The following is a 24537-nucleotide window of genomic DNA, read 5'->3' on the forward strand; positions in this document are numbered from 1 at the left end:
CAAGTTCAAGGTGTTGATTTGGCCTCCAAATTCTCCAGATCTCAATCCATTTAAGCATCTGTGGGATGAACAACCTTTTTACGGTTTTCTAGTATTGCATATTCGTTATAGGTATGTTTTGAAATAATACATTTATTAACCCCCTCCGGCAGCCCTTTAAAGGGGCTTTAATGCCCATTAGGCGGTGTGGCTTCTGTATCATGTGACCACTGTGATTGGCTTTCATAGTAGTCACATGATCAGAAACTCATCTTGCTGGCTCCCAATGAGAAGCCTTGACCGTGCCGCTTGGTCAGTGTACTGGAAGTGCGCTATGAGTATGCTCTCAGCAAACAATCCTATGCTACCATGGATGCATACATGCACCAGCTGGGTGATAAAGTTCAGCTTTCTTGCTCTCCAGAGTTGGCAACAGGTTAGGGTGGAAAAATTATGTTAAAAAACCGTGGACAAACCTCACCAGTGACAACACAGACTGCATCAAATACCTGACAGATATCCTGACCCCTCACCCCTCTAGCCAAACCTAGGAAAAACATTGTGGCTGGAGTTTCACTTAGCCTTAGCCAATTAGACTTTTTAAAATATTTAATGGTTAAGAGTATCAAATACATCCAACGCATTTCGAGGCAACCCCCCCCCCCCCTTTCTTCAGGGCTTGAGCAGTTGATGTTAATTAAATCACAACATGATGCACTAGGAGACCTGTGTTACGGCTTGATGAAGACCAGCTTGGGACCATCTCCATTTGTCTTGGTGACCTTTGTCACCAAGGAAAACCCAAAATGTTACAGTAATCATTGGAACAGATATAAAGTAGAAATCTTTCGCTAGGGGAGAAATGTTTCGCTAGGGTAACCTGTTCTGGTGACAACTGACTCTCATTTTGGAGAGATTTTTGTTGAAGACCAGCTTGGGACCCTCTCCATTTGTCTTGGTGACCTTTGTCACCAAGGAAAACCCAAAATGTTACAGTATACATTGGAACAGGTATAAAGGAGAACTCTTTCGCTAGGGTAACCTGTTCTGGTGACAACTGACTCTCACTTTGGAGGAATTTTTGTTGAAGACCAGCTTGGGACCCTTTCCATTTGTCTTGGTGACCTTTGTCACCAAGGAAAACCCAAAATGTTACAGTATTCATTGGAACAGGTATAAAGGAGAAATCTTTCGCTAGGGTAACCTGTTCTGGTGACAACTGACTCTCATTTTGGAGAGATTTTTGTTGAAGACCAGCTTGGGACCCTCTCCATTTGTCTTGGTGACCTTTGTCACCAAGGAAAACCCAAAATGTTACAGTATTCGTTGGAACAGGTATAAAGGAGAAATCTTTCGCTAGGGTAACCTGTTCTGGTGACAATTGACTCTCATTTTGGAGAGATTTTTATTGTGTCTCTGGAACAGGAAGTGAAGGGAAATATTTAAAAAATCTAGACATGGGTTTTAAACCTTCCCTACTGTATGAACCTATTTACTCACCATTCTCTTCCTCGCTGCTGATCCCGGTGTGGCTTCCACTGTGGCTGCCTTTCTTGGCCCCAACACAAGGAGAAAGGAGAGAAGGACCAATTGTTTTCCCTTGATACCTCACAATATTAATCTCCACTATCAGAATTGTGCGACTCCATGGTGTGTTGTTATATATAGGAACAGAGCTGTTTATCTAGCCCTGGGAACATTTACTGAGGGTGGGTTCAGGGCCGTATTGCTACTACACCCATTCCGCTCTGACAGCAGGCCCCTTTATTCCACATCATAAATGGGAATATAATTGATTTTACAGTCATTATTTGCTGCTAGACAGAGATGTGTGTTTAGAGGGAGATGTGGAGATGGCATAGCAACTATCTATATATAAAAGATGAACCCCATAAAACTAGCCAGGCAGCTAGCATCATCAGAAAGAGGTGATCAATGGCAGCTGCATTTTAGGGTTCCGCAACAAAAAACTTTGTTTGCAAGTTTGGATTTGCATGAACCATACTGTACATACACTCACCAGCCACTGTATTAGGTACACCTGTTCAATTGCTTGGTAACACAAATTGCTAATCATCCAATCACATGGCAGCAACTCAATGCATTTAAACATCTAGACGTGGTGAAGACAACTTGCTGAAGTTCAAACCAAGCATCAGAATGGGGAAGAAAGGGGATTTAAGTGACTTTGAATGTGGCATGGTTGTTGGTGCCAGATGGTCTGGTTTGAGTATTTCAAAAACTGCTGATCTACTGGGATTTTCACACACAACCATCTCTAGGGTTTACAGAGAACGGTCTGAAAAAGAGAAAATATCCAGTGAGTGGCAGTTGCGTGGAGGAAAATGCCTTGTTGGTGTCAGAGGTCAGAGGAGAATGGGCAGACTGGTTCGAGATGATAGAAAGGCAACAGTAACTCATGTCAAAATGCACCAAAATCTCTGAGGAATGTTTCTAACACCTTGCTGAATCTATGCCATGAAGAATTAGGGCAGTTCTGAAGGCAGGAGGGAGTCCAACTCGGTACTAGCAAGGTGTACCTAATAGAGTGGCCGCTGAGTGTAGAAGCTGTCCATACACCTTTATATATGTGAGCTGACTGATGCTCAGGATTCTCTCTCTTGCTGTTGTGGGAGCCTGCTGCTGGGTGAAAAGGCTGGCTGCATAAAGAACACTAAAAAGGTACGTTCTACATGTGCTGCCGGTTTGTTTAACCCCTAGCCTACCGGGCACTTATACCCCCTTCCTGCGCATGCCAATTTTCAGCCTTCAGCTCTGTCTCATTTTGAATGACAATTACGCGGTCATGCAACACTGTACCCATATGAAATGTTTAGCATTTTTTTGAGACAGAGCTTTCTTTCTGTGGTATTTAATCACCTCTGGGTTTTTTATTTTTTTGCTAAACAAACCAAAAACAACTGAAAATTTTTTTTTAAAAAGTTTTTTCTTAGTTTTTGTTATAAAATTTTGTAAATAAGTGATTTTTCTCCTTCACTGATGTGCACTAATGAGGCTGTAGTAATGGGCACTGATAGGCTGCACTGATGGGAACTGATAGGTGGCACTGATGGGCACTGATGAGGAGGCATTGGTAGGTGGCACTGATGGGCATTGACAGGCATCACTGATGGGCACTGAAAGGTAGCACTCATATATGGCACTGATAGGCAGCACTGATAGGTGGCACTGATAGGTGGCACGGACTGGCACTGATAGGCGGCACTGACTGACATTGTTAGGTGGCACTGACTGACCCTGTTAGGCTGCACTGACGGGCACTGATAGGCGGCACTGATGCACACTGATAGGTGGCACTGACTGGCACTGATAGGCGGCACTGACTGACACTGATAGGTGGCACTGATTGAAAACACTGATAGGTGGCAATGACTGGCATTGATAGGTGGCACTGACTGGCACTGATAGGTGACACTGTAAGGCAGCTGCACTGGTAGGCACTGATATGTGGCATTGATGTGGCACTGATGGGCACTGACAGCTGGCATTGATGGACACTGACAGGTGGCACTGATGGGGCTACACTGATCATCAGGACACTGATCATCAGTGCCCTGATGATCAGTGTACATGTCCCCTCTGAGGGATGCTGATTACCGGCTCTCCTCTCCTCACAAGCTGTCACATGCCTTGCTCCCATCATTTCCTTATATGGCGGGTGGGAGGCAGTTAAGGGAACCATTAAGGGGCGCCCTGTTAGTCAAGAGTCGGTATTCTGTCACTCTATAGAGTTTCAGGTTAAAGCGATGTTAAACCCAAAAGCAAACTTTTTTTATATTGCATTAGATGTGACGGCTGCATTCGTTTTCTTTTTAAAGCTTTCTTTCTTCTATTTTCATAGAAGAAAGCCTATTTTCAGCCAGCAAGTCTGTTGTTTTTCAAAGCAGAATGTATCAGCGACAGAGATGAGAGAAACTATTACTAGCAGGGGTACCTACAATCATCAGCTTTATTTATGTAGACCATTTATCCCAAAAGGAAAAAAATTGTTTGCTGTAACTGCTTATAAAGTATTAGCTGGAGTTTGACTTCAGTTAGTACATCTAAAACTCCCCTCCTCAAGACTGACAATTCTGCTGTCTAAAGGTGTCACCTGTGCTCATTCATCCAGTGGGGCGCTCTAATACAGGAGGTATTTTACTGGCCAAGTGAAAACAGAGGGGAAAACAGCTAAGAAAAGAAAACTAATGCAGCCACAACATCTAATGATTGATAAGCCCCAATATATTACATTTTTGTTTTTGGGTTCAATAGTGCTTTAAGCTTGATTTGGCATAGAAGGAGTCCATTACAAGGTGAAGGCCTGATTGGAAGCTTGGTGTTGGACCACAAAAAGTCTGGACAGAGTTCCTCCCTTACTAGGACAGTAGAGTTGCAAGAGGCAACAGACGTTTACACTATGGGTGTGTCAATGTTAAGGCCTGTCCTGTCTATAGACAGGCGTGTTGTCCAGACTGTCCTCTGATGTGGAGTGAGTGTGAGATGGGGAACACAGCTCTCATTGTTTGAACACTGTTTGTGTGCAGTAAATTATGGTGTGGAGTAAATTGATGTTTTGACTGACATTCTGCAGTTTAGCCACAAGATGTCACTGCTTTTCTAACACAGGCTCAGACTGCATAGATATTTGTATATTCATGAAGAGGTGGGGTTTTCACACAGAGTTGGTGTTTTTAGTGAACAGGAAGAGGAGACTGCAACCATGTTTTGGACAATGCTGAATGCAGGAGCCATGTTCTGGACGATGCTGAATGCAGGGTCCGTGTGAGCTGAGAATCCGATGACATCCAGGTGTGAAAGCGTCCCTCACTAACCAGAGATTGCTGCCAGGAAGGCTGATGAGAGCAGAGGAACTAAGCAACATTTGTTCTGCTCAGAGTCACCAGCGGATGCAAAGCAGACCCGGGTCGGTAAGATTGTGCACGCACCTCATTTCAGTGGCACCCAGAGACTTAGTCCAGGCCGATAGTTAGTTAGGGTCTCTGTGTCAGGCCGCAAATGTTGTTACTGATTATTGGAATGACTCCACCACTTAAAGTGACATTTCACATTGGAGAGCTGATAAAATCCTACAAACTCAAGCCAGACTGGCGCTTTGCTCAGAAGGAATACTCAGGCACGTGCTACAGGACCAGTTATGGGAGGGGGAATACTGTAGATTTGTGTAAGATTGTAAGCTGTTGTGCTGCACCGCAGGCTAGCCCATACCATACACCCATACACTGATTCCTGCTCTGTTAGGGTAATAACAGGTAAGGTGTGGCAGCTTAGTTGTGCCAGCCAGTAGGTAAATTACTTCACTTTACCTTCATCCATCAGAAGGCGCCGTGCTGTGCAGCACAAGGGTCTCAGCCTTTGGGCTGGGTGTATGTAAATTTATTGTATATTCCAGCATTTGTGGTTGTGTTTACTTGCCACATCTGAGTAAAATTCTGTTGCGGCAAAAGCTGGTGTTGGGGTTGCTTTCCTCATTCGTGACTTCATTGTATCCTGGGGAGCCCAACCCGGTACACCAGTTACATAAGTAGGATACAGCCTTCCTGAGAGTGATGCGCTAAAAGAGGACAATGTCTTGCAGAGCCTGAACAGCCCAAGCTAGGCAACTCCATAGCCAAGTGGTGCAGACTAAAGGTCCATGAGGACCAAAAAGTAGCAAAGAGGCTTAAAATTTGATACTGAGTTCCTGCATGAGAAACTTGAAATAAAGGAACATTCTTTCAATGAAAGTCAATTGGCAAGTCCTTGAAGCTCCACCCTTGACACTACACCTTTACAATAGCTTTTTTCAACCTTTTTACCCAAGAGGAATTCTTAAAATAATTCTCAGGTTTTTGGGGAACCCTTACCAATTCAGTGCCCCTTACACTGGTGACCTAGATGGAAGAAAGCCCCCTTACAATCATGATCAGACTGCAACCCTTACAGACAGCTATAAAGATGAATGGTGTAATGTTGGCACTACCAAGTGATGACTGACCTGGAAATATGCAAGAACTATCAGGTGAAAGGTCGATCAACTACAGCTCTTAGCAACCTCTGGAGGAACCCTAGGATTCCACAGAACCCTGATTGAGAATGGCTGCTTTACAATATATATGTATATAATTGATATATATTTAGAAGGCAACTCCACCTTCATTAACCTGGTGACACCAACAGTACGCAAATATGAAGCCTCTTGGTGACTGGGCCTTGACTCCGATTGGCCACATATCTGCATACCAAAAATAAACAGTGCCCTGCGCACATTTACCGGCACTTCACGGAAAGATCCCAATCACTACTTGCGATCGGAACCAATTTTGATCATGTAACTGCTGTGACAGTCAATCACAGCGGTCACAAGACCCTAATCCCCGCTCCACCTCCCGGAGTCAAACCCCTACAAGGGCCTGGAGGCATTGGCATAATGGAAGGAAAGGTCAGTAATGGTCAGACAGTCAATCACAGCCAGAGAGCCAATGAGGAGGGAGCGGGGCCAAGTCACAGTTCTATGTGTCTTATACATGCATAGAGCAGCAGCTCCGGGATGAGCACACAGTGGTGCCCCCAGGGAGCACCGATCGAGGGCGAGGCACCAGGAGCCCCGGCTGGGACCCGAAAAGAAGAGGAGCGGGGTTGTTCTGTGGAAACCACTGCACAGAGCAGGTAAATGTAGACCTGTTTGTTATTTTAGAAAAAAAAAAAGACCAAAGCTTTGGTGTCACTTTAAATATTTTATTTGCTAATGTTTGTAATTTATCATTTGTAATATATTTTCTGTATTGATTTGTTGCACCTTTTTTTCCTTTTTATTATGATAATAGAAATTTGTTAAGCTGAATCTTTGAATGTTCTAATTTGAAATGAAGAACTTTGCCTTAGTGAAAAAGTTGATGTAATGTAATCTCTGTTACATTCTTGTCTGGCTGCGGCAGGGAGTGATACAGGCATTTTTTTTTTTTTTACGGTCCAAAACAGCTGTGATACTTCAGTTAAAAGAAAGGGTTATCTGCTCAATTAACCTGCCCCAATGGCAGTCACTCTGGGGGAGATTTTTTTTAAGTTGGAGAGTGCAAAATCAGACTCACTTCTGCATAGAAACCAATCAGCTTCCAGGTTTTATTGTAAAAGCTTCATTGAACAAGCTGAGGTTAGAAGCTGATTGGTTTCTATGCAAAATCGAGTCTGATTTTTCACTCTCCAGCTTTAGTAAATAAAACCTTCTTAGTCTTCCCTTGAGTTATAATTTAGCCACTTCTTCACAGAATACATGTCAATTGTAAATGACTGTAAATGTTATACAACATAAATAGTACTTATAGGCTTTATAATATGTTTTTATTTTCTATGAGTAATATGGAAATACAGTTTCTTTTTTCTATCAAACAAAAATTAAATCCAGTGCTGTAAATTTAGATGCCGATCCCCCGAAATGTCATAATGGTGATCACCTGTAAAAATAAAAATAAATAAATAAATATGGAAAAAAGATTGTATTATGTAATCGTTATGTATAAAGGTGTGTGTATGTGTTAAGACCTAAAATTAAAAAGCATTTTGCTGCATATTCCTGTCCTTTACAGTGGAGATAATATAGTGGTTTCTTTATGCATGAAAGCCTATAACCCACACCGAATACCTAGTGATCCTGCCAGTTTCCTTCCCAATGCATTGTTTCCTGTCATTCCAGACCACCAGGAAATTGTGATGTTGGTAGATGCCAATGTCTCTAAGAATCACCAACCCTACTCCTCAGAGCAAGGGGAGGAAATGTGGATATAGTTATCATCTAACCACCATTATAAAGGCGCCAAAAAGGTATTTAACCAATTCAGCTTTTACACCTGTACGCTCCCTATGGACCTTCCTGTGGACCCGAGCAGTTTTTACATTTCCACTATGGGTCTGTTAGTTTGGCAATAACTTTGTGGTTACTTAAAGTGTTACTAAACCCCAGACCCTGCATTCACTATATCCGGTCTCCCCGGACCCTGCATTCACCATATCTGGTCTCCCCGGACCCTGCATTCACTATATCCGGTCTCCCCGGACCCTGCATTCACTATATCTGGTCTCCCCGGACCCTGCATTCACTATATCCGCTCTCCCAGGACCCTGCATTCACTATATCCGCTCTCCCCGGACCCTGCATTCACTATATCCGGTCTCCCCAGATCCTGTATTCACTATATCCGCTCTCCCAGGACCCTGCATTCACTATATCTGGTCTCCCCAGACCCTGCATTCACTATATCTCGTCTCCCCGGACCCTGCAGTCATTATATCTGGTTTCCCCGCACCCTGCATTCACTATATCCGGTCTCCCCAGACCCTGTATTCACTATATCCGCTCTCCCTGGACCCTGCATTCACTATATCCGCTCTCCCCAGACCCTGTATTCACTATATCCGGTCTCCCCGGACCCTGCATTCACTATATCCGGTCTCCCCGGACCCTGCCTTCACTATATCCGGTCTCCCCGGACCCTGCATTCACTATATCTGGTCTCCCCGGACCCTGCATTCACCATATCTGGTCTCCCCGGACCCTGCATTCACTATATCCGGTCTCCCCGGACCCTGCATTCACTATATCTGGTCTCCCCGGACCCTGCATTCACTATATCCGCTCTCCCAGGACCCTGCATTCACTATATCTGGTCTCCCCAGACCCTGTATTCACTATATCTGCTCTCCCAGGACCCTGCATTCACTGTATCCGGTCTCCCCGGACCCTGCATTCACTATATCTGGTCTCCCCAGACCCTGCATTCACTATATCTCGTCTCCCCGGACCCTGCAGTCATTATATCTGGTTTCCCCGCACCCTGCATTCACTATATCCGGTCTCCCCAGACCCTGTATTCACTATATCCGCTCTCCCCGGACCCTGCATTCACTATATCCGGTCTCCCCAGACCCTGCATTCACTATATCTCGTCTCCCCGGACCCTGCAGTCATTATATCTGGTTTCCCCGCACCCTGCATTCACTATATCCGGTCTCCCCGGACCCTGCATTCACTATATCCGGTCTCCCTGGACCCTGCATTCACTATATCCGCTCTCCCCGGACCCTGCATTCACTATATCTGGTCTCCCCGGACCCTGCATTCACTATATCTGTCTCCCCGGACCCCGCATTCACTATATCTGGTCTCCCCGGACTCTGCATTCACTATATCCGGTCTCCCCGGACCCTGCATTCACTATATCTGGTCTCCCTGGACCCTGCATTCACTATATCTGCTCTCCCCGGACCCTACATTCACTATATCTGGTCTCCCCGGACCCTGCATTCACTATATCTGGTCTCCCCGGACCCTGCATTCACTATATCTGGTCTCCCCAGACCCTGCATTCACTATATCTGCTCTCCCCGGACCCTGCATTCACTATATCTGGTCTCCCAGGACCCTGCATTCACTATATCCAGTCTCCCCGGACCCTGCATTCACTATATCCGGTCTCCCCGGATCCTGCATTCACTATATCCAGTCTCCCAGGACCCTGCATTCACTATATCTAGTCTCCCTGGATCCTGCATTCACTATATCCAGTCTCCCACAGTACACAGAACATGGAAATGCAATTCTTTTAATAAATATAAACTGCTAAATACCTTTTCTCATCAGCAGTTAGAGCAGTCTTGTGACTTCTATCAGTGTCCAGCAGAGCACTGGTTAAAACATATAGGAGTAGTTTTCTTTCTACTCTAGGAGGATGCATAACCGCTGACCTCTGTCTGGACAGTGCCGATTGGCCCTGTGCTGACCACATGCACTCTCACAAGAAAAAAAAACTGTCTAGCAATACACACCAAACTGCACATGTGCAGAGTGACTCCGCACACTATGTCTTATCAGGAAATAAGAGGGGGGCACTGTAAGAAGGGGAGGATCACAGAAGTCAGAATCAAACAGCATTTTTACACAATGCAGAGGATTAACCCCTTAGGTTAACAGTGTGGAACATTAAAGTGTTACTAAACCCACAACACTAAAATCAGTCTGTATATGCAGTAAAGCATGCTTGTTATACCCATTGTGGAACTGAAGGGGGTTAATCCTTCACATTGTGTACAAATACTGTTTGATTCTGTCTTCTCTGATTCCCAACCCATCTGCTGATAGTACAGAGCCCTAGGAGATACTCTACACATGCTCAGTTTGGTGTGTATTGCTAGAGATAGTTATTTTTATGGGAGGGTACATTTGATCGACACAGGGCCAATCAGCACTGTCCAGACAAAGGGTCAGGGGTCTTGTTCTGTGTACTGTGGGAGGTATAGTGAATGCAGGGTCATGGGTTTAGTAACACTTTAAATTGGAACTAAGGGCAACATTTTATTTTTTAATTTTTGTAAGGTAGGGTTATACCCTGTCAGGTTTTTTGATGTCTTTATCCAGTTGGGGAGATTTCCCTTCTTTTCCTGCCCCATAGCCAAACCAGGAAGTGGGAGAAAATCCCTTCAAAGAGAGGAAATCCCTGGTGTCCCCATTGGAAGATTTCCCCTCTCTTCTGGTAACTCAAAGTTTGGAATTTTCTTTCACTTTCACTCTCAGCTACAACAGTAAACAGGCGGAATAGAGAGGACAAATCTCTGTAACAGGGGCACAGACAGCAATACAAACCTGACAGGGATTCTAATCCCTCTCCACTCTATGCTAAAATTTAAAAAAAAAAAAAAGTTTGTTGCCTTTAGTTATTTTTTTAGGATAAGAAAGTAAAACATTATTTTTTTTTAGGACAAACAAGGATTTCTTATAGTAACGTTGTCTTTCAAAAACAATTTAATTTCTTTATACAATCCATAGACAAAGAAGCAGCAAAAGCACACTTTTTTTCTACTTGATTTGTACTGCAGACAAAAAGTATACATTGTATTCTATAATATTGTCCTTTTAAAAATGACACTATAATAGTCGCCAACTGTCTGCAGAGTCAATAGCTAAAGACCTCCAAACTTCATGTGGCCTTCAGATTATCACAACAACAGTGTGTAGAGAGCTTCATGGAATGGGTTTCCATGGCCGAGCAGCTGCATTCAAGCCTTACATCACCAAGTGCAATGCAAAGCAGCAGATGCAGTGGTGTAAAGCACGCCGCCACTGGACTCTAGAGCAGTGGAGATGTGTTGTCTGGAGTGACCAATCTCACTTTTCTGTCTGCCAATCCGATGGATATGTCTGGGTTTGGTGGTTGTTAGAAGAACGGTACTTGCCTGACTGCATTGTGCCAAGTGTAAAGTGGAGGGGGGATTATGGTGTGGGGTTGTTTTTCAGGGGTTGGGCTTGGCCCCCTAGTTCCAATGAAGGGAACTCTTAAGGCGTCAGCATACCAAGACATTTTGGACAATTTCATACTCTCAACTTTGTGGGTAGAGTTTGGGGATGGCCCCTTCCTGTTCCAACATGACTGCGCAGCAGTGCACAAAGCAAGGTCCATAAAGACATGGAGGAGCCAGTTTGGGGTGGAGGAACTTGACTGGTCTGCACAGAGTCCTGACCTCAACCCCACAGAACACCTTTGGGATGAATTAGAGCGGAGACTGTGAGCCAGGCCTCCTCCCCCGACATCAGTGCCTGACCTCACAAATGCGCTTCTGGAAGAATGGACAAACCTTCCCATAGACACCCTCCTAAACCTTGTGGACGGCCTTCCCAGAAGAGTTGAAGCTGTTATAGCTGCAAAGGGCGGGGCCAACTCAATATTGAACCCTACGGACTAAGACTGGGGGGCCATTAAAGTTCATGTGTGTGTAAATGTAGGTGTCCCAATACTTTTGGTAATATAGTGTATACAGAAAAATAAAATCATTGGGAATAACAGTTAAGGGGTGAAGGGGAAGGAGAAGTCAATTAAAACTAATTAGCTAAAGCAAGGGTTAATAAGCCTGATGGGACAAGGAGGGGGTTGTCAGGGTAGAAGGGGCAGAAGCTCAACAAGGTGCAACAATTTACTGGTGGGGGGGTCTCAGGTAGAGTGCAGACTCAGTGATGACAGTGCAGGCAGTGCTGGCTAGCCTTGCCGTTGGAGATACATAGTCGGTACCAGGGGCGGACTGACAACTCATGGGGCCCCCGGGCAATAGGGGATCATGGGGCCCCTGTGTCCTAGCCCAAACTCAAAACAACCTATGAAAAAGGTACCAGGGGCATCTCATGGGGCCCCCTACTGACCCCGGGCCCTCGGGCAGTGCCCGAGTTTCCAAATGGTCAGTCCGCCCCTGGTCGGTACAAAGATCACTGCTGCTGGTCAGCCAGGACACACTGTGCACACAGTACACTTGCAGCACTGAGCTGAGTGCACTCCTGTACCCAGCACTAGCTTGGACCTCTGCCCAACAGATAATTTCCAGTCCCGGCCTCTGAAGTGACGTCATTCAGAGGCCCGGAGATAGATAGGTGTTGGCGCTGTGAAGGAGCATGGGTGCAAGAGAGCTAAAACCTAACAACAGGTGCAAGCTGGGACATTGCCCTAAACATTACTTGTGGATATAGTGATGGCGTAATGTTCTTTTAAGCTTTTATAGTGACCTGGCGGAGGTGGGGGGGAAGGGTTTAACTAATAATGCTATTAGTAATGGGCAGCACTCAGTGGTTATTGAGCTGCAACTGCCACTAGTCACTAATGCATTAGTGACCAGTGGCAGTCGATTAACCCCTCTGTACTTCATTAGTGGCACCAATGCCAGTGTTAGTGAACCCCTTTCCGATACCCACTGGGTACTGTGCATAAAGGGAGCAGGGAGCATTCTATCAGCACAGGAAAATCTCTACCCACCGAGAGGCTGCATATATGCGCACTTTCAGCAGGAACTGGTTAGGAGAGGTTTGGTAGCATAGTTAATATCACTGACCACCTATGCTGGGAGTTATTATTGCTGCTATGGACACCAATGCTTGGGATTATTATTGCAGAAATTAGCACTAATGCTGGGGGGTGAATATTGTTTTTACTGACACCAATGCTGGAGGTTATTATTGCATAAACTGGCACTGATGCTGGGGGTTATTATGCTGCTACTGACACTAATGCTGGGGTTATTATTGTAGAAACTGGCACTAATGCTGGGGTTATTATTGTGGAAACTGGCACCAATGCTGGGGGATATTGTGACATAAGCTGGCACTGATGCTGGGGTTATTATTGTGGAAACTGGTACTAATGCTGGGGGTTATTATTGTGGAAACTGGTACTAATGCTGGGGGTTATTATTGTGGAAACTGGTACTAATGCTGGGGTTATTATTGTGGAAACTGGTACTAATGCTGGGGTTATTATTGTGGAAACTGGTACTAATGCTGGGGTTATTATTGTGGAAACTGGTACTAATGCTGGGGTTATTATTGTGGAAACTGGTACTAATGCTGGGGTTATTATTGTGGAAACTGGTACTAATGTTGGGGTTATTATTGTGGAAACTGGTACTAATGCTAGGGTTATTATTGTGGAAACTGGTACTAATGCTGGGGTTATTATTGTGGAAACTGGTACTAATGCTGGGGTTATTATTGTGGAAACTGGTACTAATGCTGGGGGATACTATTGTGGAAACTGGCACCAATGCTGGGGGATATTGTGACATAAGCTGGCACTGATGCTGGGGGTTATTATGCTACTACTGACACTAATGCTGGGGGTTATTATTGTGGAAGCTGGTACTAATGCTGGGGGATACTATTGTGGGAACTGGCACCAATGCTGGGGGATACTATTGTGGGACCTGGCACCAATGCTGGGGGATATTATGGCATAAACTGGCACCAATGCTGGGGGATATTATGGCATAAGCTGGCACTGATGCTGGGGGTTATTATGCTACTACTGACACTATTGCTGGGGGTTATTATTATGGAAACTGGTACTAATGCTGGGGGATACTATTGTGGAAACTGGCACCAATGCTGGGGGATATTATGGCATAAACTGGCACTGATGCTGGGGGTTATTATGCTACTACTGACACTAATGCTGGGGGTTATTACGCTACTACTGACACTAGTGCTGGGGGTTATTATTGCGGAAACTGGCACCAATGCTGGGGAATATTATTGCATAAACTGGAACTGACACCCGGGGTTATTATTATGGAAACTGCTATCCATGTTGAAGAAAGGGGGAGGGGTGCAATTTGCTCTTGGCACCGGATGCCTTTGTCCCGGCACTGACTGACATCATATACAGATGGAAACTCATCTCTTTGATCTGCAGATGAATAAACCAGCAATGTTACATTGTATCTCTCTTTCTCACATTGAACAATGTTTATAAACACTCTGTCAGACAGTCTGTTTTGTTTATAACAGTAACTTTTGAAGCTGTTGTATTTTCATGGCAACTCCCGGCTGTCATTTGACAGCTGTGAATTGCTGGCCAGTGTGAGAGGAGAGCTTGATATGATGTTTCACTGTAAATCTAGTGTTTTAGTCTGCCAGCCATCATCATTCGATCTACTTTTTTTTTGGCCCAAACATGAACCCCCAGCTTCTGATTGGACAGTAAAAGGAGAAGCAGCAGTGTGATGAGTTCATCTCTCTGTCACTCTGCTCTCTCCTCCTATCAGAAAGCTCCACAAACTAATTGGCTCCTTGTACTGCTTTTTCCTTTCAGTCTCCAAGCTTTGCAGTATAGGGGATTTCAGGAGTTTGCAGGTAAAATGTAGGAACTTACACTGCTTGCATGTAATGTATTAGTAATTACAGAGCTGCATTGATTTTTGTTTTATTATCTGCCTATCGTTCAGCTTCACTTAACCAGATGATGAATACAGGTATACTTTTAAAAAAAATGGTATTAATTCTTAATGAATATCACTGTGGAATTACTTGTATCCGTAGAAGCACCAGATGGTCTCAGGAATGCTGGAATCAAAGCAGCAGCCTTTGGAGAGACAGTCCTTGGAGCTGATATTGGGATATCCACAGTCCCTCCTCAGTTTGTGACTGACGTTGCATCCTGTGTACAATAAAACCAAGACACCAATGTATTTATTGTATATTAAAATACCAAAACCCAGGCAAATTGCCCACTAAAGGGCTGGGTACTTAAAAAAAAACATATTCTTGACAAATATACTTCTTTTTTTGGAAGAGAAGAAGAGAATAGGGAAGGAGTTGGGGCTTTGTCAGGTTTTTATTGCTTTATCAATAAATCCCTCTGATAGGCTAACATTTTTATTGCTGTAAAAAATAAATTAGGGGAGCCCTTTCCAGTAGGGATGCACCGAAATTTCTGTGTCCAAAATGTTTTAGCTGAAAACACCCTTTTCGGCCGTCGGTCGAAAAAAAGCACCGATACAGGTGCCGTAAAAAACCCTGACCCTCACCACCACTCAGTAGTTCTCAGTCTTACCTGAGAAACCATTGAATGATCCTGGCGCTGGGCATAGAGATGAGTGAAGGAAAGATGGTCTCCACTCATCTCTATGCCCTTGGAGGACCGGAGTGATGTCACTTCCGGTTACGCCCTTTTTTCCCCTTAAAGCACTAGATGAATGCTTTTTTTTTATCCAATGCTTTTCATTGCAGAGGAGAGATGTGGGGTCTTATTGACCCCATATCTCTCCATAAAGAGGACCTGTCGCTATTTATTTCTATCACAAGGGATGCATGCATTTCTTCTGATAAGAATAAAAGTGATTAAAATATTTTTAAAGGGACAGTGCAAAAAAAACCCCAAAAATTAAATACATTTAAAAAAAAAGTTTAAAGTGCCCCGTCCTCCCGTGCTCACACGTAGTGGTGAACACATACATAGGCCATGCCCACATATGTAAAGGGTGTTCAAACCACACATGTGAGGTATCACCACGAACGTCAGAGCAAGAACAATAATTCTCGCACTAGACCTCCTCTGTAACTTTACACTGCTAAATTTTTAAAGCATCACCCATTGAGATTTTTAAGTACCGCAGGTTCATGCCATTCCACGAGCGTGCGCAATTTTAAAGCGTCACATGTTGGGTATCTAGTTACTTTGTTTTTTTTTAATCAAAGTGAATTTTTTTCCAAAAAATATATATTCATTTTTAAAAACTGCACATTTCGGTTTTGGTTTTGGTTTTCGGCCAAGTGCATTTTGAATTTTCGGTTTCGGCACCAGGATTTTCATTTCGGTGCACCACTACCTTCCAGTGGAAACAGACAGCAGGAAAAATCTTAAAGAGACTCAAATATTTCCCTTTTAAGCATACAAGTGTGTACGGGAAGGAGGGGGGAGGGGCACAGTCTAATGAAGCCTAAGCCCCTGCTTCCCAGGCTTCCCCCACCCCGCCTTATTCACTGACCCCTTCCTTTTCTGAATGAATGAAAAGGGGTTGATTTACCAAAGGCAAATAGGCTATGCACTTTGCAAAGTGCAGTTGCACTCTGCAATAGCAGTTGCTCCAGGTCTTAGTATTTCCAGCATCCAATCATGTGCAAGTAAACACATTTTTCTTTTTAAATTTTCCTTGCACATGATTGGGTATTCTTTGCAAAGTGTAGCTTTACCTCATTTTGCTAAGCTCTGGAGCAACCGCACTTGCAGAGTGCAACTGCACTTTGCAAAGTGCACAGTTTATTTGCATTTAGTAAATCAACCCCAATGATTAATCAGTACTGATCACTCCTGTGTCCATTCATAACTGAATCATAGTAAACTAACAACAAACACCATACCTTTGAATTTTGGGTAAAAGCACCATTTCACCTCGGGAATGCTCGAATCGAAACAGCATCCGCGGGAATAACACTCCTTAGCACTAATTCCAGGATGACCACAGTCTTGCCGCTGTTTGACATTCATGCTGCATTGTAGTTCATCTAGAAAACATCAGAAAACTAGTATTTAATGTAGTAATTAATGTGATTTATAATATACTTAACTAGTAATTAATGAACACTCAGGTATACAGTGGGGATCGAAAGTTTGGGCACCCCAGCTAAAAATTTGTATTAATGTGCATAAAGAAGCCAAGGAAAGATGGAAAAATCTCCAAAAGGCATCAAATTACAGATTAGACATTCTTATAATATGTCAACAAAAGTTAGATTTTATTTCCATCATTTACACTTTCAAAATAACAGAAACAAAAAAATGGTGTCTGCAAAAGTTTGGGCACCCTGCAGAGTTAATATCTTGTACTGCCCCCTTTGGCAAGTATCACAGCTTGTAAACGCTTTTTGTAGCCAGCCAAGAGTCTTTCAATTCTTGTTTGAGGTATCTTTGCCCATTCTTCCTTACAAAAGTCTTCCAGTTCTTTGAGATTTCTGGGCTGTCTGTCACGCACTGCTCTTTTAAGGTCTATCCATAGATTTTCAATTATGTTGAGGTCAGGAGATTGTGAAGGCCATGGCAAAACCTTCAGTTTACGCCTCTTGATGTAATCCCCCGTGGATTTCGAGGTGTGTTTAGGATCATTATCCATTTGTAGAAGCCATCCTCTCTTTAACTTTAGCTTTTTCACAGATGGCATCAAGTTACGATCCAAAATTTGCTGAAATTTTATTGAATCCATTTTTCCTTCTACTCGTGAGATGTTCCCTGTGCCACTGGCTGCAACACAACCCCAAAGCATGATTGATCCAACCCCATGCTTAACAGTTGGACAGAGGTTCTTTTCATTAAATTCTGTGCCCCTTCTTCTCCAAACGTACCTTTGCTCATTCCGGCCAAAACGTTCAATTTTAACCTCATCGGTCCACAGAACTTGTTTCCAAAATGCATCAGGCTTGTCTATATGTTCATTTGCAAAGTTCAAACGATGATTTTTGTGGTGAGGACGTAGAAGAGGTTTTCTTCTGATGACTCTTCCATGAAGACCATATTTGTACAAGTATCTCTTTATAGTGGAATAGTGTACCACAACTCCAGTGTCTGCCAGATCTTTCTAGAGGGATCGTGCAGTCAAACGTGGGTTTTGAATTGTTTTTCTCACAATCCTGCGAGCTGTTCTGTCTGATATTTTTCTTGGTCTTCCAGATCTTGCTTTGACTTCCACTGTTCCTGATGACTGTCATTTCTTAATTACATTCCGAACAGAGGATATTGACATCTGAAAACGCTTTGCTATCTTCTTATAGCCTTCTCCAGCTTTGTGAGCATCAACTATTTTCAGTTTCAGTTTTCTAGACAACTGCTTAGAAGAACCCATGGTGCTGATTGTTGGGGCAAGGTCAGATGAGTCTGGGCCTTTAAAACCTTTGAGATTGACATCACCTGGTCTTCCCAGACGATGATTGAGAACAATCCATGACACTGGCAGGTCTCAGCTTTGCACAGGGGGCAGTGCATGCTATAAATTCTGCAGGGTGCCAAAACTTTTGCAGATGCCATTTTTTTGTTTTCTGTTATTTTGAAAGTGTAAATGATGGAAATAAAATCTAACTTTTGTTGACATATTATAAGAATGTCTAATCTGTAATTTGATGCCTTTTGGAGATTTTTCCATCTTTCCTTGGCTTCTTTATGCACATTAATACAAATTTGTAGCTGGGGTGCCCAAACTTTCGATCCCCACTGTATGTATGAACTGCCCTTTCCATATCCATATAGTTTGCCCATTTTTTAAAAGGCTTTACAACTTTTTGAACTATCCACAGCAAAGAAAAGGTCAGGACTTAGGCAATGTGGGTAGGACATTAGCTTGGCATAACGCCCTCTTTAAAACTCAACTTCAGGCGCAATAAGCCTCCCAGTGTTAAAGGTAATAAAGACACTATTGCCTCAAAAGCCACCCCTGTGATGAACACTGTAGCACCCTCCTAGGTAGCTAGGGGGAGCTAAACTTTCAGTTTTTAGAGGCTGAATAGCAGCCTGGTGCAACAGTCAGAGGGAGGTCAAATTTCAGTCAGGGCTGAGAGGCTCTGCAGATTGGCTCTCTCAGATTTCCCCCTGCACTGGAACTTTGTAGAAAAAGTTCTAGAAACAGTGGATGGAGGTAAGAAGTGGCTATTCTGCACGCTTAAGGGTTCCTGGCCATTCCCCAGCAGGAGGCTTGGCATGGGGCCAAGGCAGCTCTTAAAAGTGACAGAGCCTGCTCAGCAGCAGGAGAGTTTTTGTGGAAGATGGAGAAGTGAGGCTGGAGAACAGGAGCCTGGGAGGGGGCCCAGATGGAGAGGAGCTTGCCTACAGGCAGAGGACCTTAGAGGGAGTAAAGTTTAGGACTTCACCGGCCCCCAGAGTGAGGACCACCTGTGCAGCAGGGAAGGAGCAGCCCAGCTAGAAGACCTGGTGGACCTGCACCCCCTGGGCCAGTAAGGGGAAAGAGGTACTCTAGTGGGAAACTGGATTAGCTTGCTTACCCGGGACTGTTTCACATTTCAGTGGCAGACACTGGATCCCCTACCCAGGGAACCCAGTACAGCTGGATGAGGAGAGGATTCATCTGGGGTCTGGGGTGGTATAACAGGAGATGCTGGCTAGCTTTCCAGAAAAACATTTTTGCTGTAAAGATTTGTACATAGTTGCTAAGGAGTTTGTCTTCTGTTGCCAATACCCTTGGGCATCCCATACACCCCTTACCCCATTCAAATTCATTCCCCTAATAAAATCCAAAACACAAACTCAAGGACTGGTTACTATCTCCTGGATGCAAGTCTTAATGGAAAATGCATTTTTCCTTTCTGTGCAGGACTATAGGATGACCCAAAAACTCAGCAACTCCTATGAGGGTAGTGCTACAACACTTTTCCCAACATCCAGATAATCTTCTTGGTTACATGCCAGAATTACACTTCTAGGTCTCTAGGATGTAAGGCTCTGCAGGTCTCAGACTTCAGCTGCACCTCCTTCTTCTGACCATTCAAAAAATGCACAGCCCCAAATTAATTTTGTGAATGGCCAGGAGGAGAGGAAGGTGGAAAAAGAACTGCAGCACTGGGGTCAACAAAACAAGCAGCACCTTACATTCTGAAGGCCCAGATATACAGCTCCCATCATAATAATCCCACCATTTACTGGATGTTGAGGAAAGCACTCATAATGGGAGCTGGCTTTTAAGATAATGGAAACTTCAAGGTGGCATGCAACCACAGCAGCATTGCAGGAGGAGAGGAAGTCAGGAGAAAACCTGCTCCTCTATGGTTTCCTTGGTCACTGGGGAAGCGATCCAGTTGGATGTTGCCACCCCATGTGACTCTGGCAACCATCTTTGGACAGAGTCTATTAAAAGAACTTGACTCCTAGGTTTGGAGTGCATTTTGCGAGTGGACAGGACAGGTTACCATCTGTCAGGGAAAGTGAATAGCTGCAGGGAAAGGTTCCACATGAGTAGGGATAGGATAGGGACATGCTATCTTTTCTAGGAATCCTCCTAATTGGGCACAGCATGGCCAACCTAAGAGACAGATATGGTTGGAACATGACCTGCTCTGCTCTGCATTACTGTACAGAATTGTGAATGTTCTTAGTTGGGTGATCTCCCACTGGGCTGTTTTCATCTTTGGGATATGACTTCAACACAAACTCTATTTGCAATCATACTGTCTATTTACTGCCGCCGCACCCACCCTCAGGCTTATTATGCCTGGTGTGGTGCATGCACTACTTTAAAAAATGTACAGCATCCAAATTGCATGGCATTGCTGTACCATGTGATCCAGTGCAGGCAAATGCCTTGCATTTGTGACTTGGATTTTGGTTGTCGTTCGCATTGCATTGACACCCACTCACTGCAGATCACAAGTGCAGTGCGTTTTGACCGTGGTGCCGAAAACTCACATGGAACCTGGATTTCCAGCACAACGTTCTGATGTGAACAGGCCCTTAAGCCACTTTCTGTTAGTGTGTAACTGTTTAAATTTGCAATCGTATGTGTCAAGGTCCCACGCTGACCACAAGATCTGGGCATACAGGTCAGCTATCCTTTCTTTGGCTCCCACTTTTCATATGTATATAAACTTTGCTTTTCTGCTAGTACAGCTTCACCATCACTCCAGTTGTGGAAGGAGTGGGGAAGGGTTAGAACTTTTATTGGGTTTAATTGCTATCTGAGACGCCAGAGAGATTTGCCCTCACTTTCTGTTTTGCTGACAACAATTTCACCTGGCAGGAAGTAAGGGAAAATCTGCAATAGAAACACAGACAAAAATAAGTCCTAGCTTTCTTCCACGCTAGAAATAAAAAACATTTTTTTTCATTTGTGTTGCTGGTGGAAATTTACCCTACTTCCTGTCTGGTAAAAATTGATGTCAGCAGAACAGGAAGTGAGGACAAATCTCTTTAGATTGTGGGCGGTGCCATGCACAGTGCACACAATTTTAATAATGATAGGAATCAGTGGGGAGACAATCTCCACATTCTGTAAATGGGGGGGAGGGGGGGGGAGCTGTTGGAGGGCACAGACTGTGACCATGTAACACCTTAGATATGGGTGACATTAAATATGGGTTTAACTTGAAACATGGTTAGTAAAATGACTTTTCTTCTCAGGCTCATTCACGCCATGAGGTGTGTCCATGGCTTCTTTGTACGTTCCACCTCAATGCATTTAGGGCAGTCCTGGCAGCAGCAAATTCACCACCATTTGCTACAAATGTTGGGGTGCCTTTAGGAATTAATGTCACCCAAGTGTATCTACCAAAGGTAGCGTGTTTTCATACTGTGTGGGAAAATGCATGATTTTGTAAAAGTTCCTGCGCCACACTTGGTGTGAGCAAGTCCTTAAGGTCATTGGGAATAAGATAGAGCCATGTTGTGCCTACGCTCATCTCTACCATCAGATCATGACTATCACATGTGTGTGACTGTGGAGTTAAAAAACTGGAGTGGAAAACAGGAGATCATAACAGGAGTCTACTAACCTGTAAGTGACAACTGATATTTCCTAGTAACCTCCCTGACGGTCTGATTATTTCAGATTTTTGGTGCTGAAAGCGGTACCATTATTTTGCATGGAAATATGTAGTTTTTTTATTGTAGGCCTGTAATATTTAAGAATAACTCACTGAAATCTGTCCGAACAAGAGTCTAGTAAACATCCCGGGTATGATAAAATTTGAAACACAAAATCATAAATTATAATTTAATAAATAATCATAAAAAATATTAATATAATAATAATACATTTAATTCAATAATATAATCAAACCAAAAACACTGAAATCTGAAATAGAGCGCCAAGTTCGCACATCACTGAGCAAAGTCGCAAAATTGTTTTCAGTGTCTGATGACGAATTTCCCCACGAATCATTATCACTCAATTCTGCAAGTGGTTCTCATTTGCTATCGCTGTTCTCTAGCTGATCTAAACCCGCTTTTGACCAAAAGGGACGCTTTTTGGACGCCATGGACTTTTCTAAGTTTCCAGGCAGAAAGAACAGTAAAAATGCAGACAGGGCACATGACAGAGCACTCGGGACAAAATGTATGTGAAATGGGTTGAAACAGCAATGTTTTACTATATAAAATCGTTTTGAAAAAAATGACATTTTTTTTTAAATTTTCAAATTTGCCGCCGGCGCCCGTACATCCACAGGGACCGGAACACAGGAGCCAGATGCCGGCATCAGCCAGAGGAGATGGCCGGGGACGCTGCAGGGGACACATCGTGGGAGCGAAGGACAAGGTAAGTGCTGCAGGGACTCCCTATGCAGCGCCGCATGGTAAGCCCGAGTGTAGCTCGGGGTTACCACTTTTGGTACAGAAATTTTACCCCGAGCTACACTCGGGAATACCATTAGGGGGGTTAATATTGTAACTGGGATAATGTGTGCTAGCAGGGTGGGAGGTTTTGTGCAGTGCATAGTGTGTGGCATGTATGCAGCAATGGAGCAACAGCTCCAGGATGGATACCACTGCGACAGATGTGAGCGGGTTGCCCTTCTGGAAACTCATGTTAGAGATCTGGAGGAGCAAGTTGCAACACTGGGCAGAACAGACAACCTTGAAAGGGTCTTCTGCTCTCAACAGGTTGCTAATGAGATTGATGTGGAGGGCAGAGGGGCTAATCAGGATTATCAGGTAGAAAGATGGGTTGCTGTAACGAGAGGGAGTGATAGGGGCTCACAGAAAAGGAAGGCTGGCCCTGGGTGTGAGCACCCAAACAGATTTGCCCAGTTGGATGAAAATGCGGGGGTAGCAAGCTCAGGGGTGGCAGCCCTGGATGTCATTGCTATCCCTAACAAACGGGAGGGCAGACCATCTAGGAGGAGTGGTGAGGGTAGTGCAGGAAGGCCTAGACAGCTGGTGGTAGTAGGGGATTCTATAATCAGAAGGACTGATAGAATAATGTGGTACCAGAATCACCTCAACCGAATGGTTTGCTATCTCCCTGGTGCCAGGGTTCGGCATGTGGTGGACCGGGCTGATAAATTACTGGGAGGGGCTGGGCATGACCCAGCTGTCTTGGTCCATGTTGGAACCAATGACAGAATACATGGAAGGTGGAGGCTCCTTAAGAATCAATTTAAAGAACTAGGTTGCAATTTGAAGGGATGGACCTCCAAGGAAATATAACCTGTGCCATGCGCAACTCAGGAAAGACAAGGGGAGATTAGGGGAACTCAATGCATGGCTAAAGACCTGGTGTAAGAGGGAAGAATTTGGGTTTCTAGAGCACTGGTCCAACTTTTCATTGGGGTGCAGCCTATATGCTAGAGATATATTGCACCTAAATGGAAGGGGGTCTGCTGTGCTGGGGCAGGGGTTTATGGGGAGGCTGGTAGAGTATTTAAACTAGGATCGTGGGGGGAGGGAGAATTGGGGGAGGGCTATGGCAGATGATAAGAAGGTTCCCATGTTACAAATAACCAGTGGAATTGGTACCATTTGTATGAAAATAAAAAATATGCAAAATATGTGTGCACAAGGTGTCAATGAATTAAAGTGTTTATTCACCAATGCCAGAAGTCTGCCAAGCAAAATAGATGAGTTGGAAGCTTTGGTGCATGAAGAGAATTATGATTTAATTGGTATTGCTGAATCCTGGCTTCATTCTTCAAATGACTGGGCTATTAATATTCCTGGCTATGTTCTCTTTCGGAGAGACAGGGTAAAAAGGAAAGGTGGTGGTGTCTGTCTCTATGTGAGAAGTGATCTCAGAGCGAATGTAAAAGAGGATCTAGTTGATGGGGAGTGTGATGAGGCTGAAGCATTATGGGTGGAACTGCACATGGGGGTGCGTACTACAAAGGTAATCATTGGAGTTTTTTTATAGGCCTTCCAGTGTTAATGAGGAGGTGGAGACTCAGCTCCTTGCACAGATCAACAGGGCTTCAAGGGCTGGGACAGTGATAATAATGGGGGATTTTAACTATCAGGAAATTGACTAAACTAATGGTACTGCAGGAACAGTTGAAGGGAAAACATTTTTTAAACCTACTACAGGACAATTTTAAGGTACAATTCATAGAGGCCCCAACTAGGAATGATGCTCCGCTGGACCTGGTAATCTCAAACCATGAAAAGCTTATTACGAATGTACATACCATAACATGATTTAATTTATTGTTAGCTGTAAGCACATACGGGAAAAAGAGAAATGCTCAATTTTAAGAGAGCTAATTTTCCAAAGCCGAGAGCTGCTCTCCAAGACATAGACTGGGAGGGAATATTGGCATTTATGAACACA

The 24537-nt window shown here is 44.0% G+C and overlaps 1 protein-coding gene across 1 annotated transcript in view; it reads right to left on the reverse strand.

The window, feature by feature from the left end:
* Positions 1–7298: 7298 nt before the first annotated feature.
* LOC149450447 (uncharacterized) overlaps positions 7299–24537 on the reverse strand; it is an 87558-nt gene continuing 70319 nt past the window's right edge. The window contains exons 9-11 of the mRNA XM_089691953.1: positions 16646–16789; positions 14813–14942; positions 7299–7433 (exon numbers count right to left, since the gene is read on the reverse strand). Coding sequence (XP_089548079.1) covers positions 7430–7433; positions 14813–14942; positions 16646–16789 — 278 coding nt within the window. The 3' untranslated portion in view covers positions 7299–7429. The remainder of the gene's footprint in view (positions 7434–14812; positions 14943–16645; positions 16790–24537) is intronic.

This window comes from Staurois parvus, unplaced genomic scaffold (genome assembly GCF_062004578.1).
Source record: "Staurois parvus isolate SC_StPar_1 unplaced genomic scaffold, SC_StPar_1.0 ptg000574l, whole genome shotgun sequence".
NCBI lineage: Eukaryota > Metazoa > Chordata > Amphibia > Anura > Ranidae > Staurois > Staurois parvus.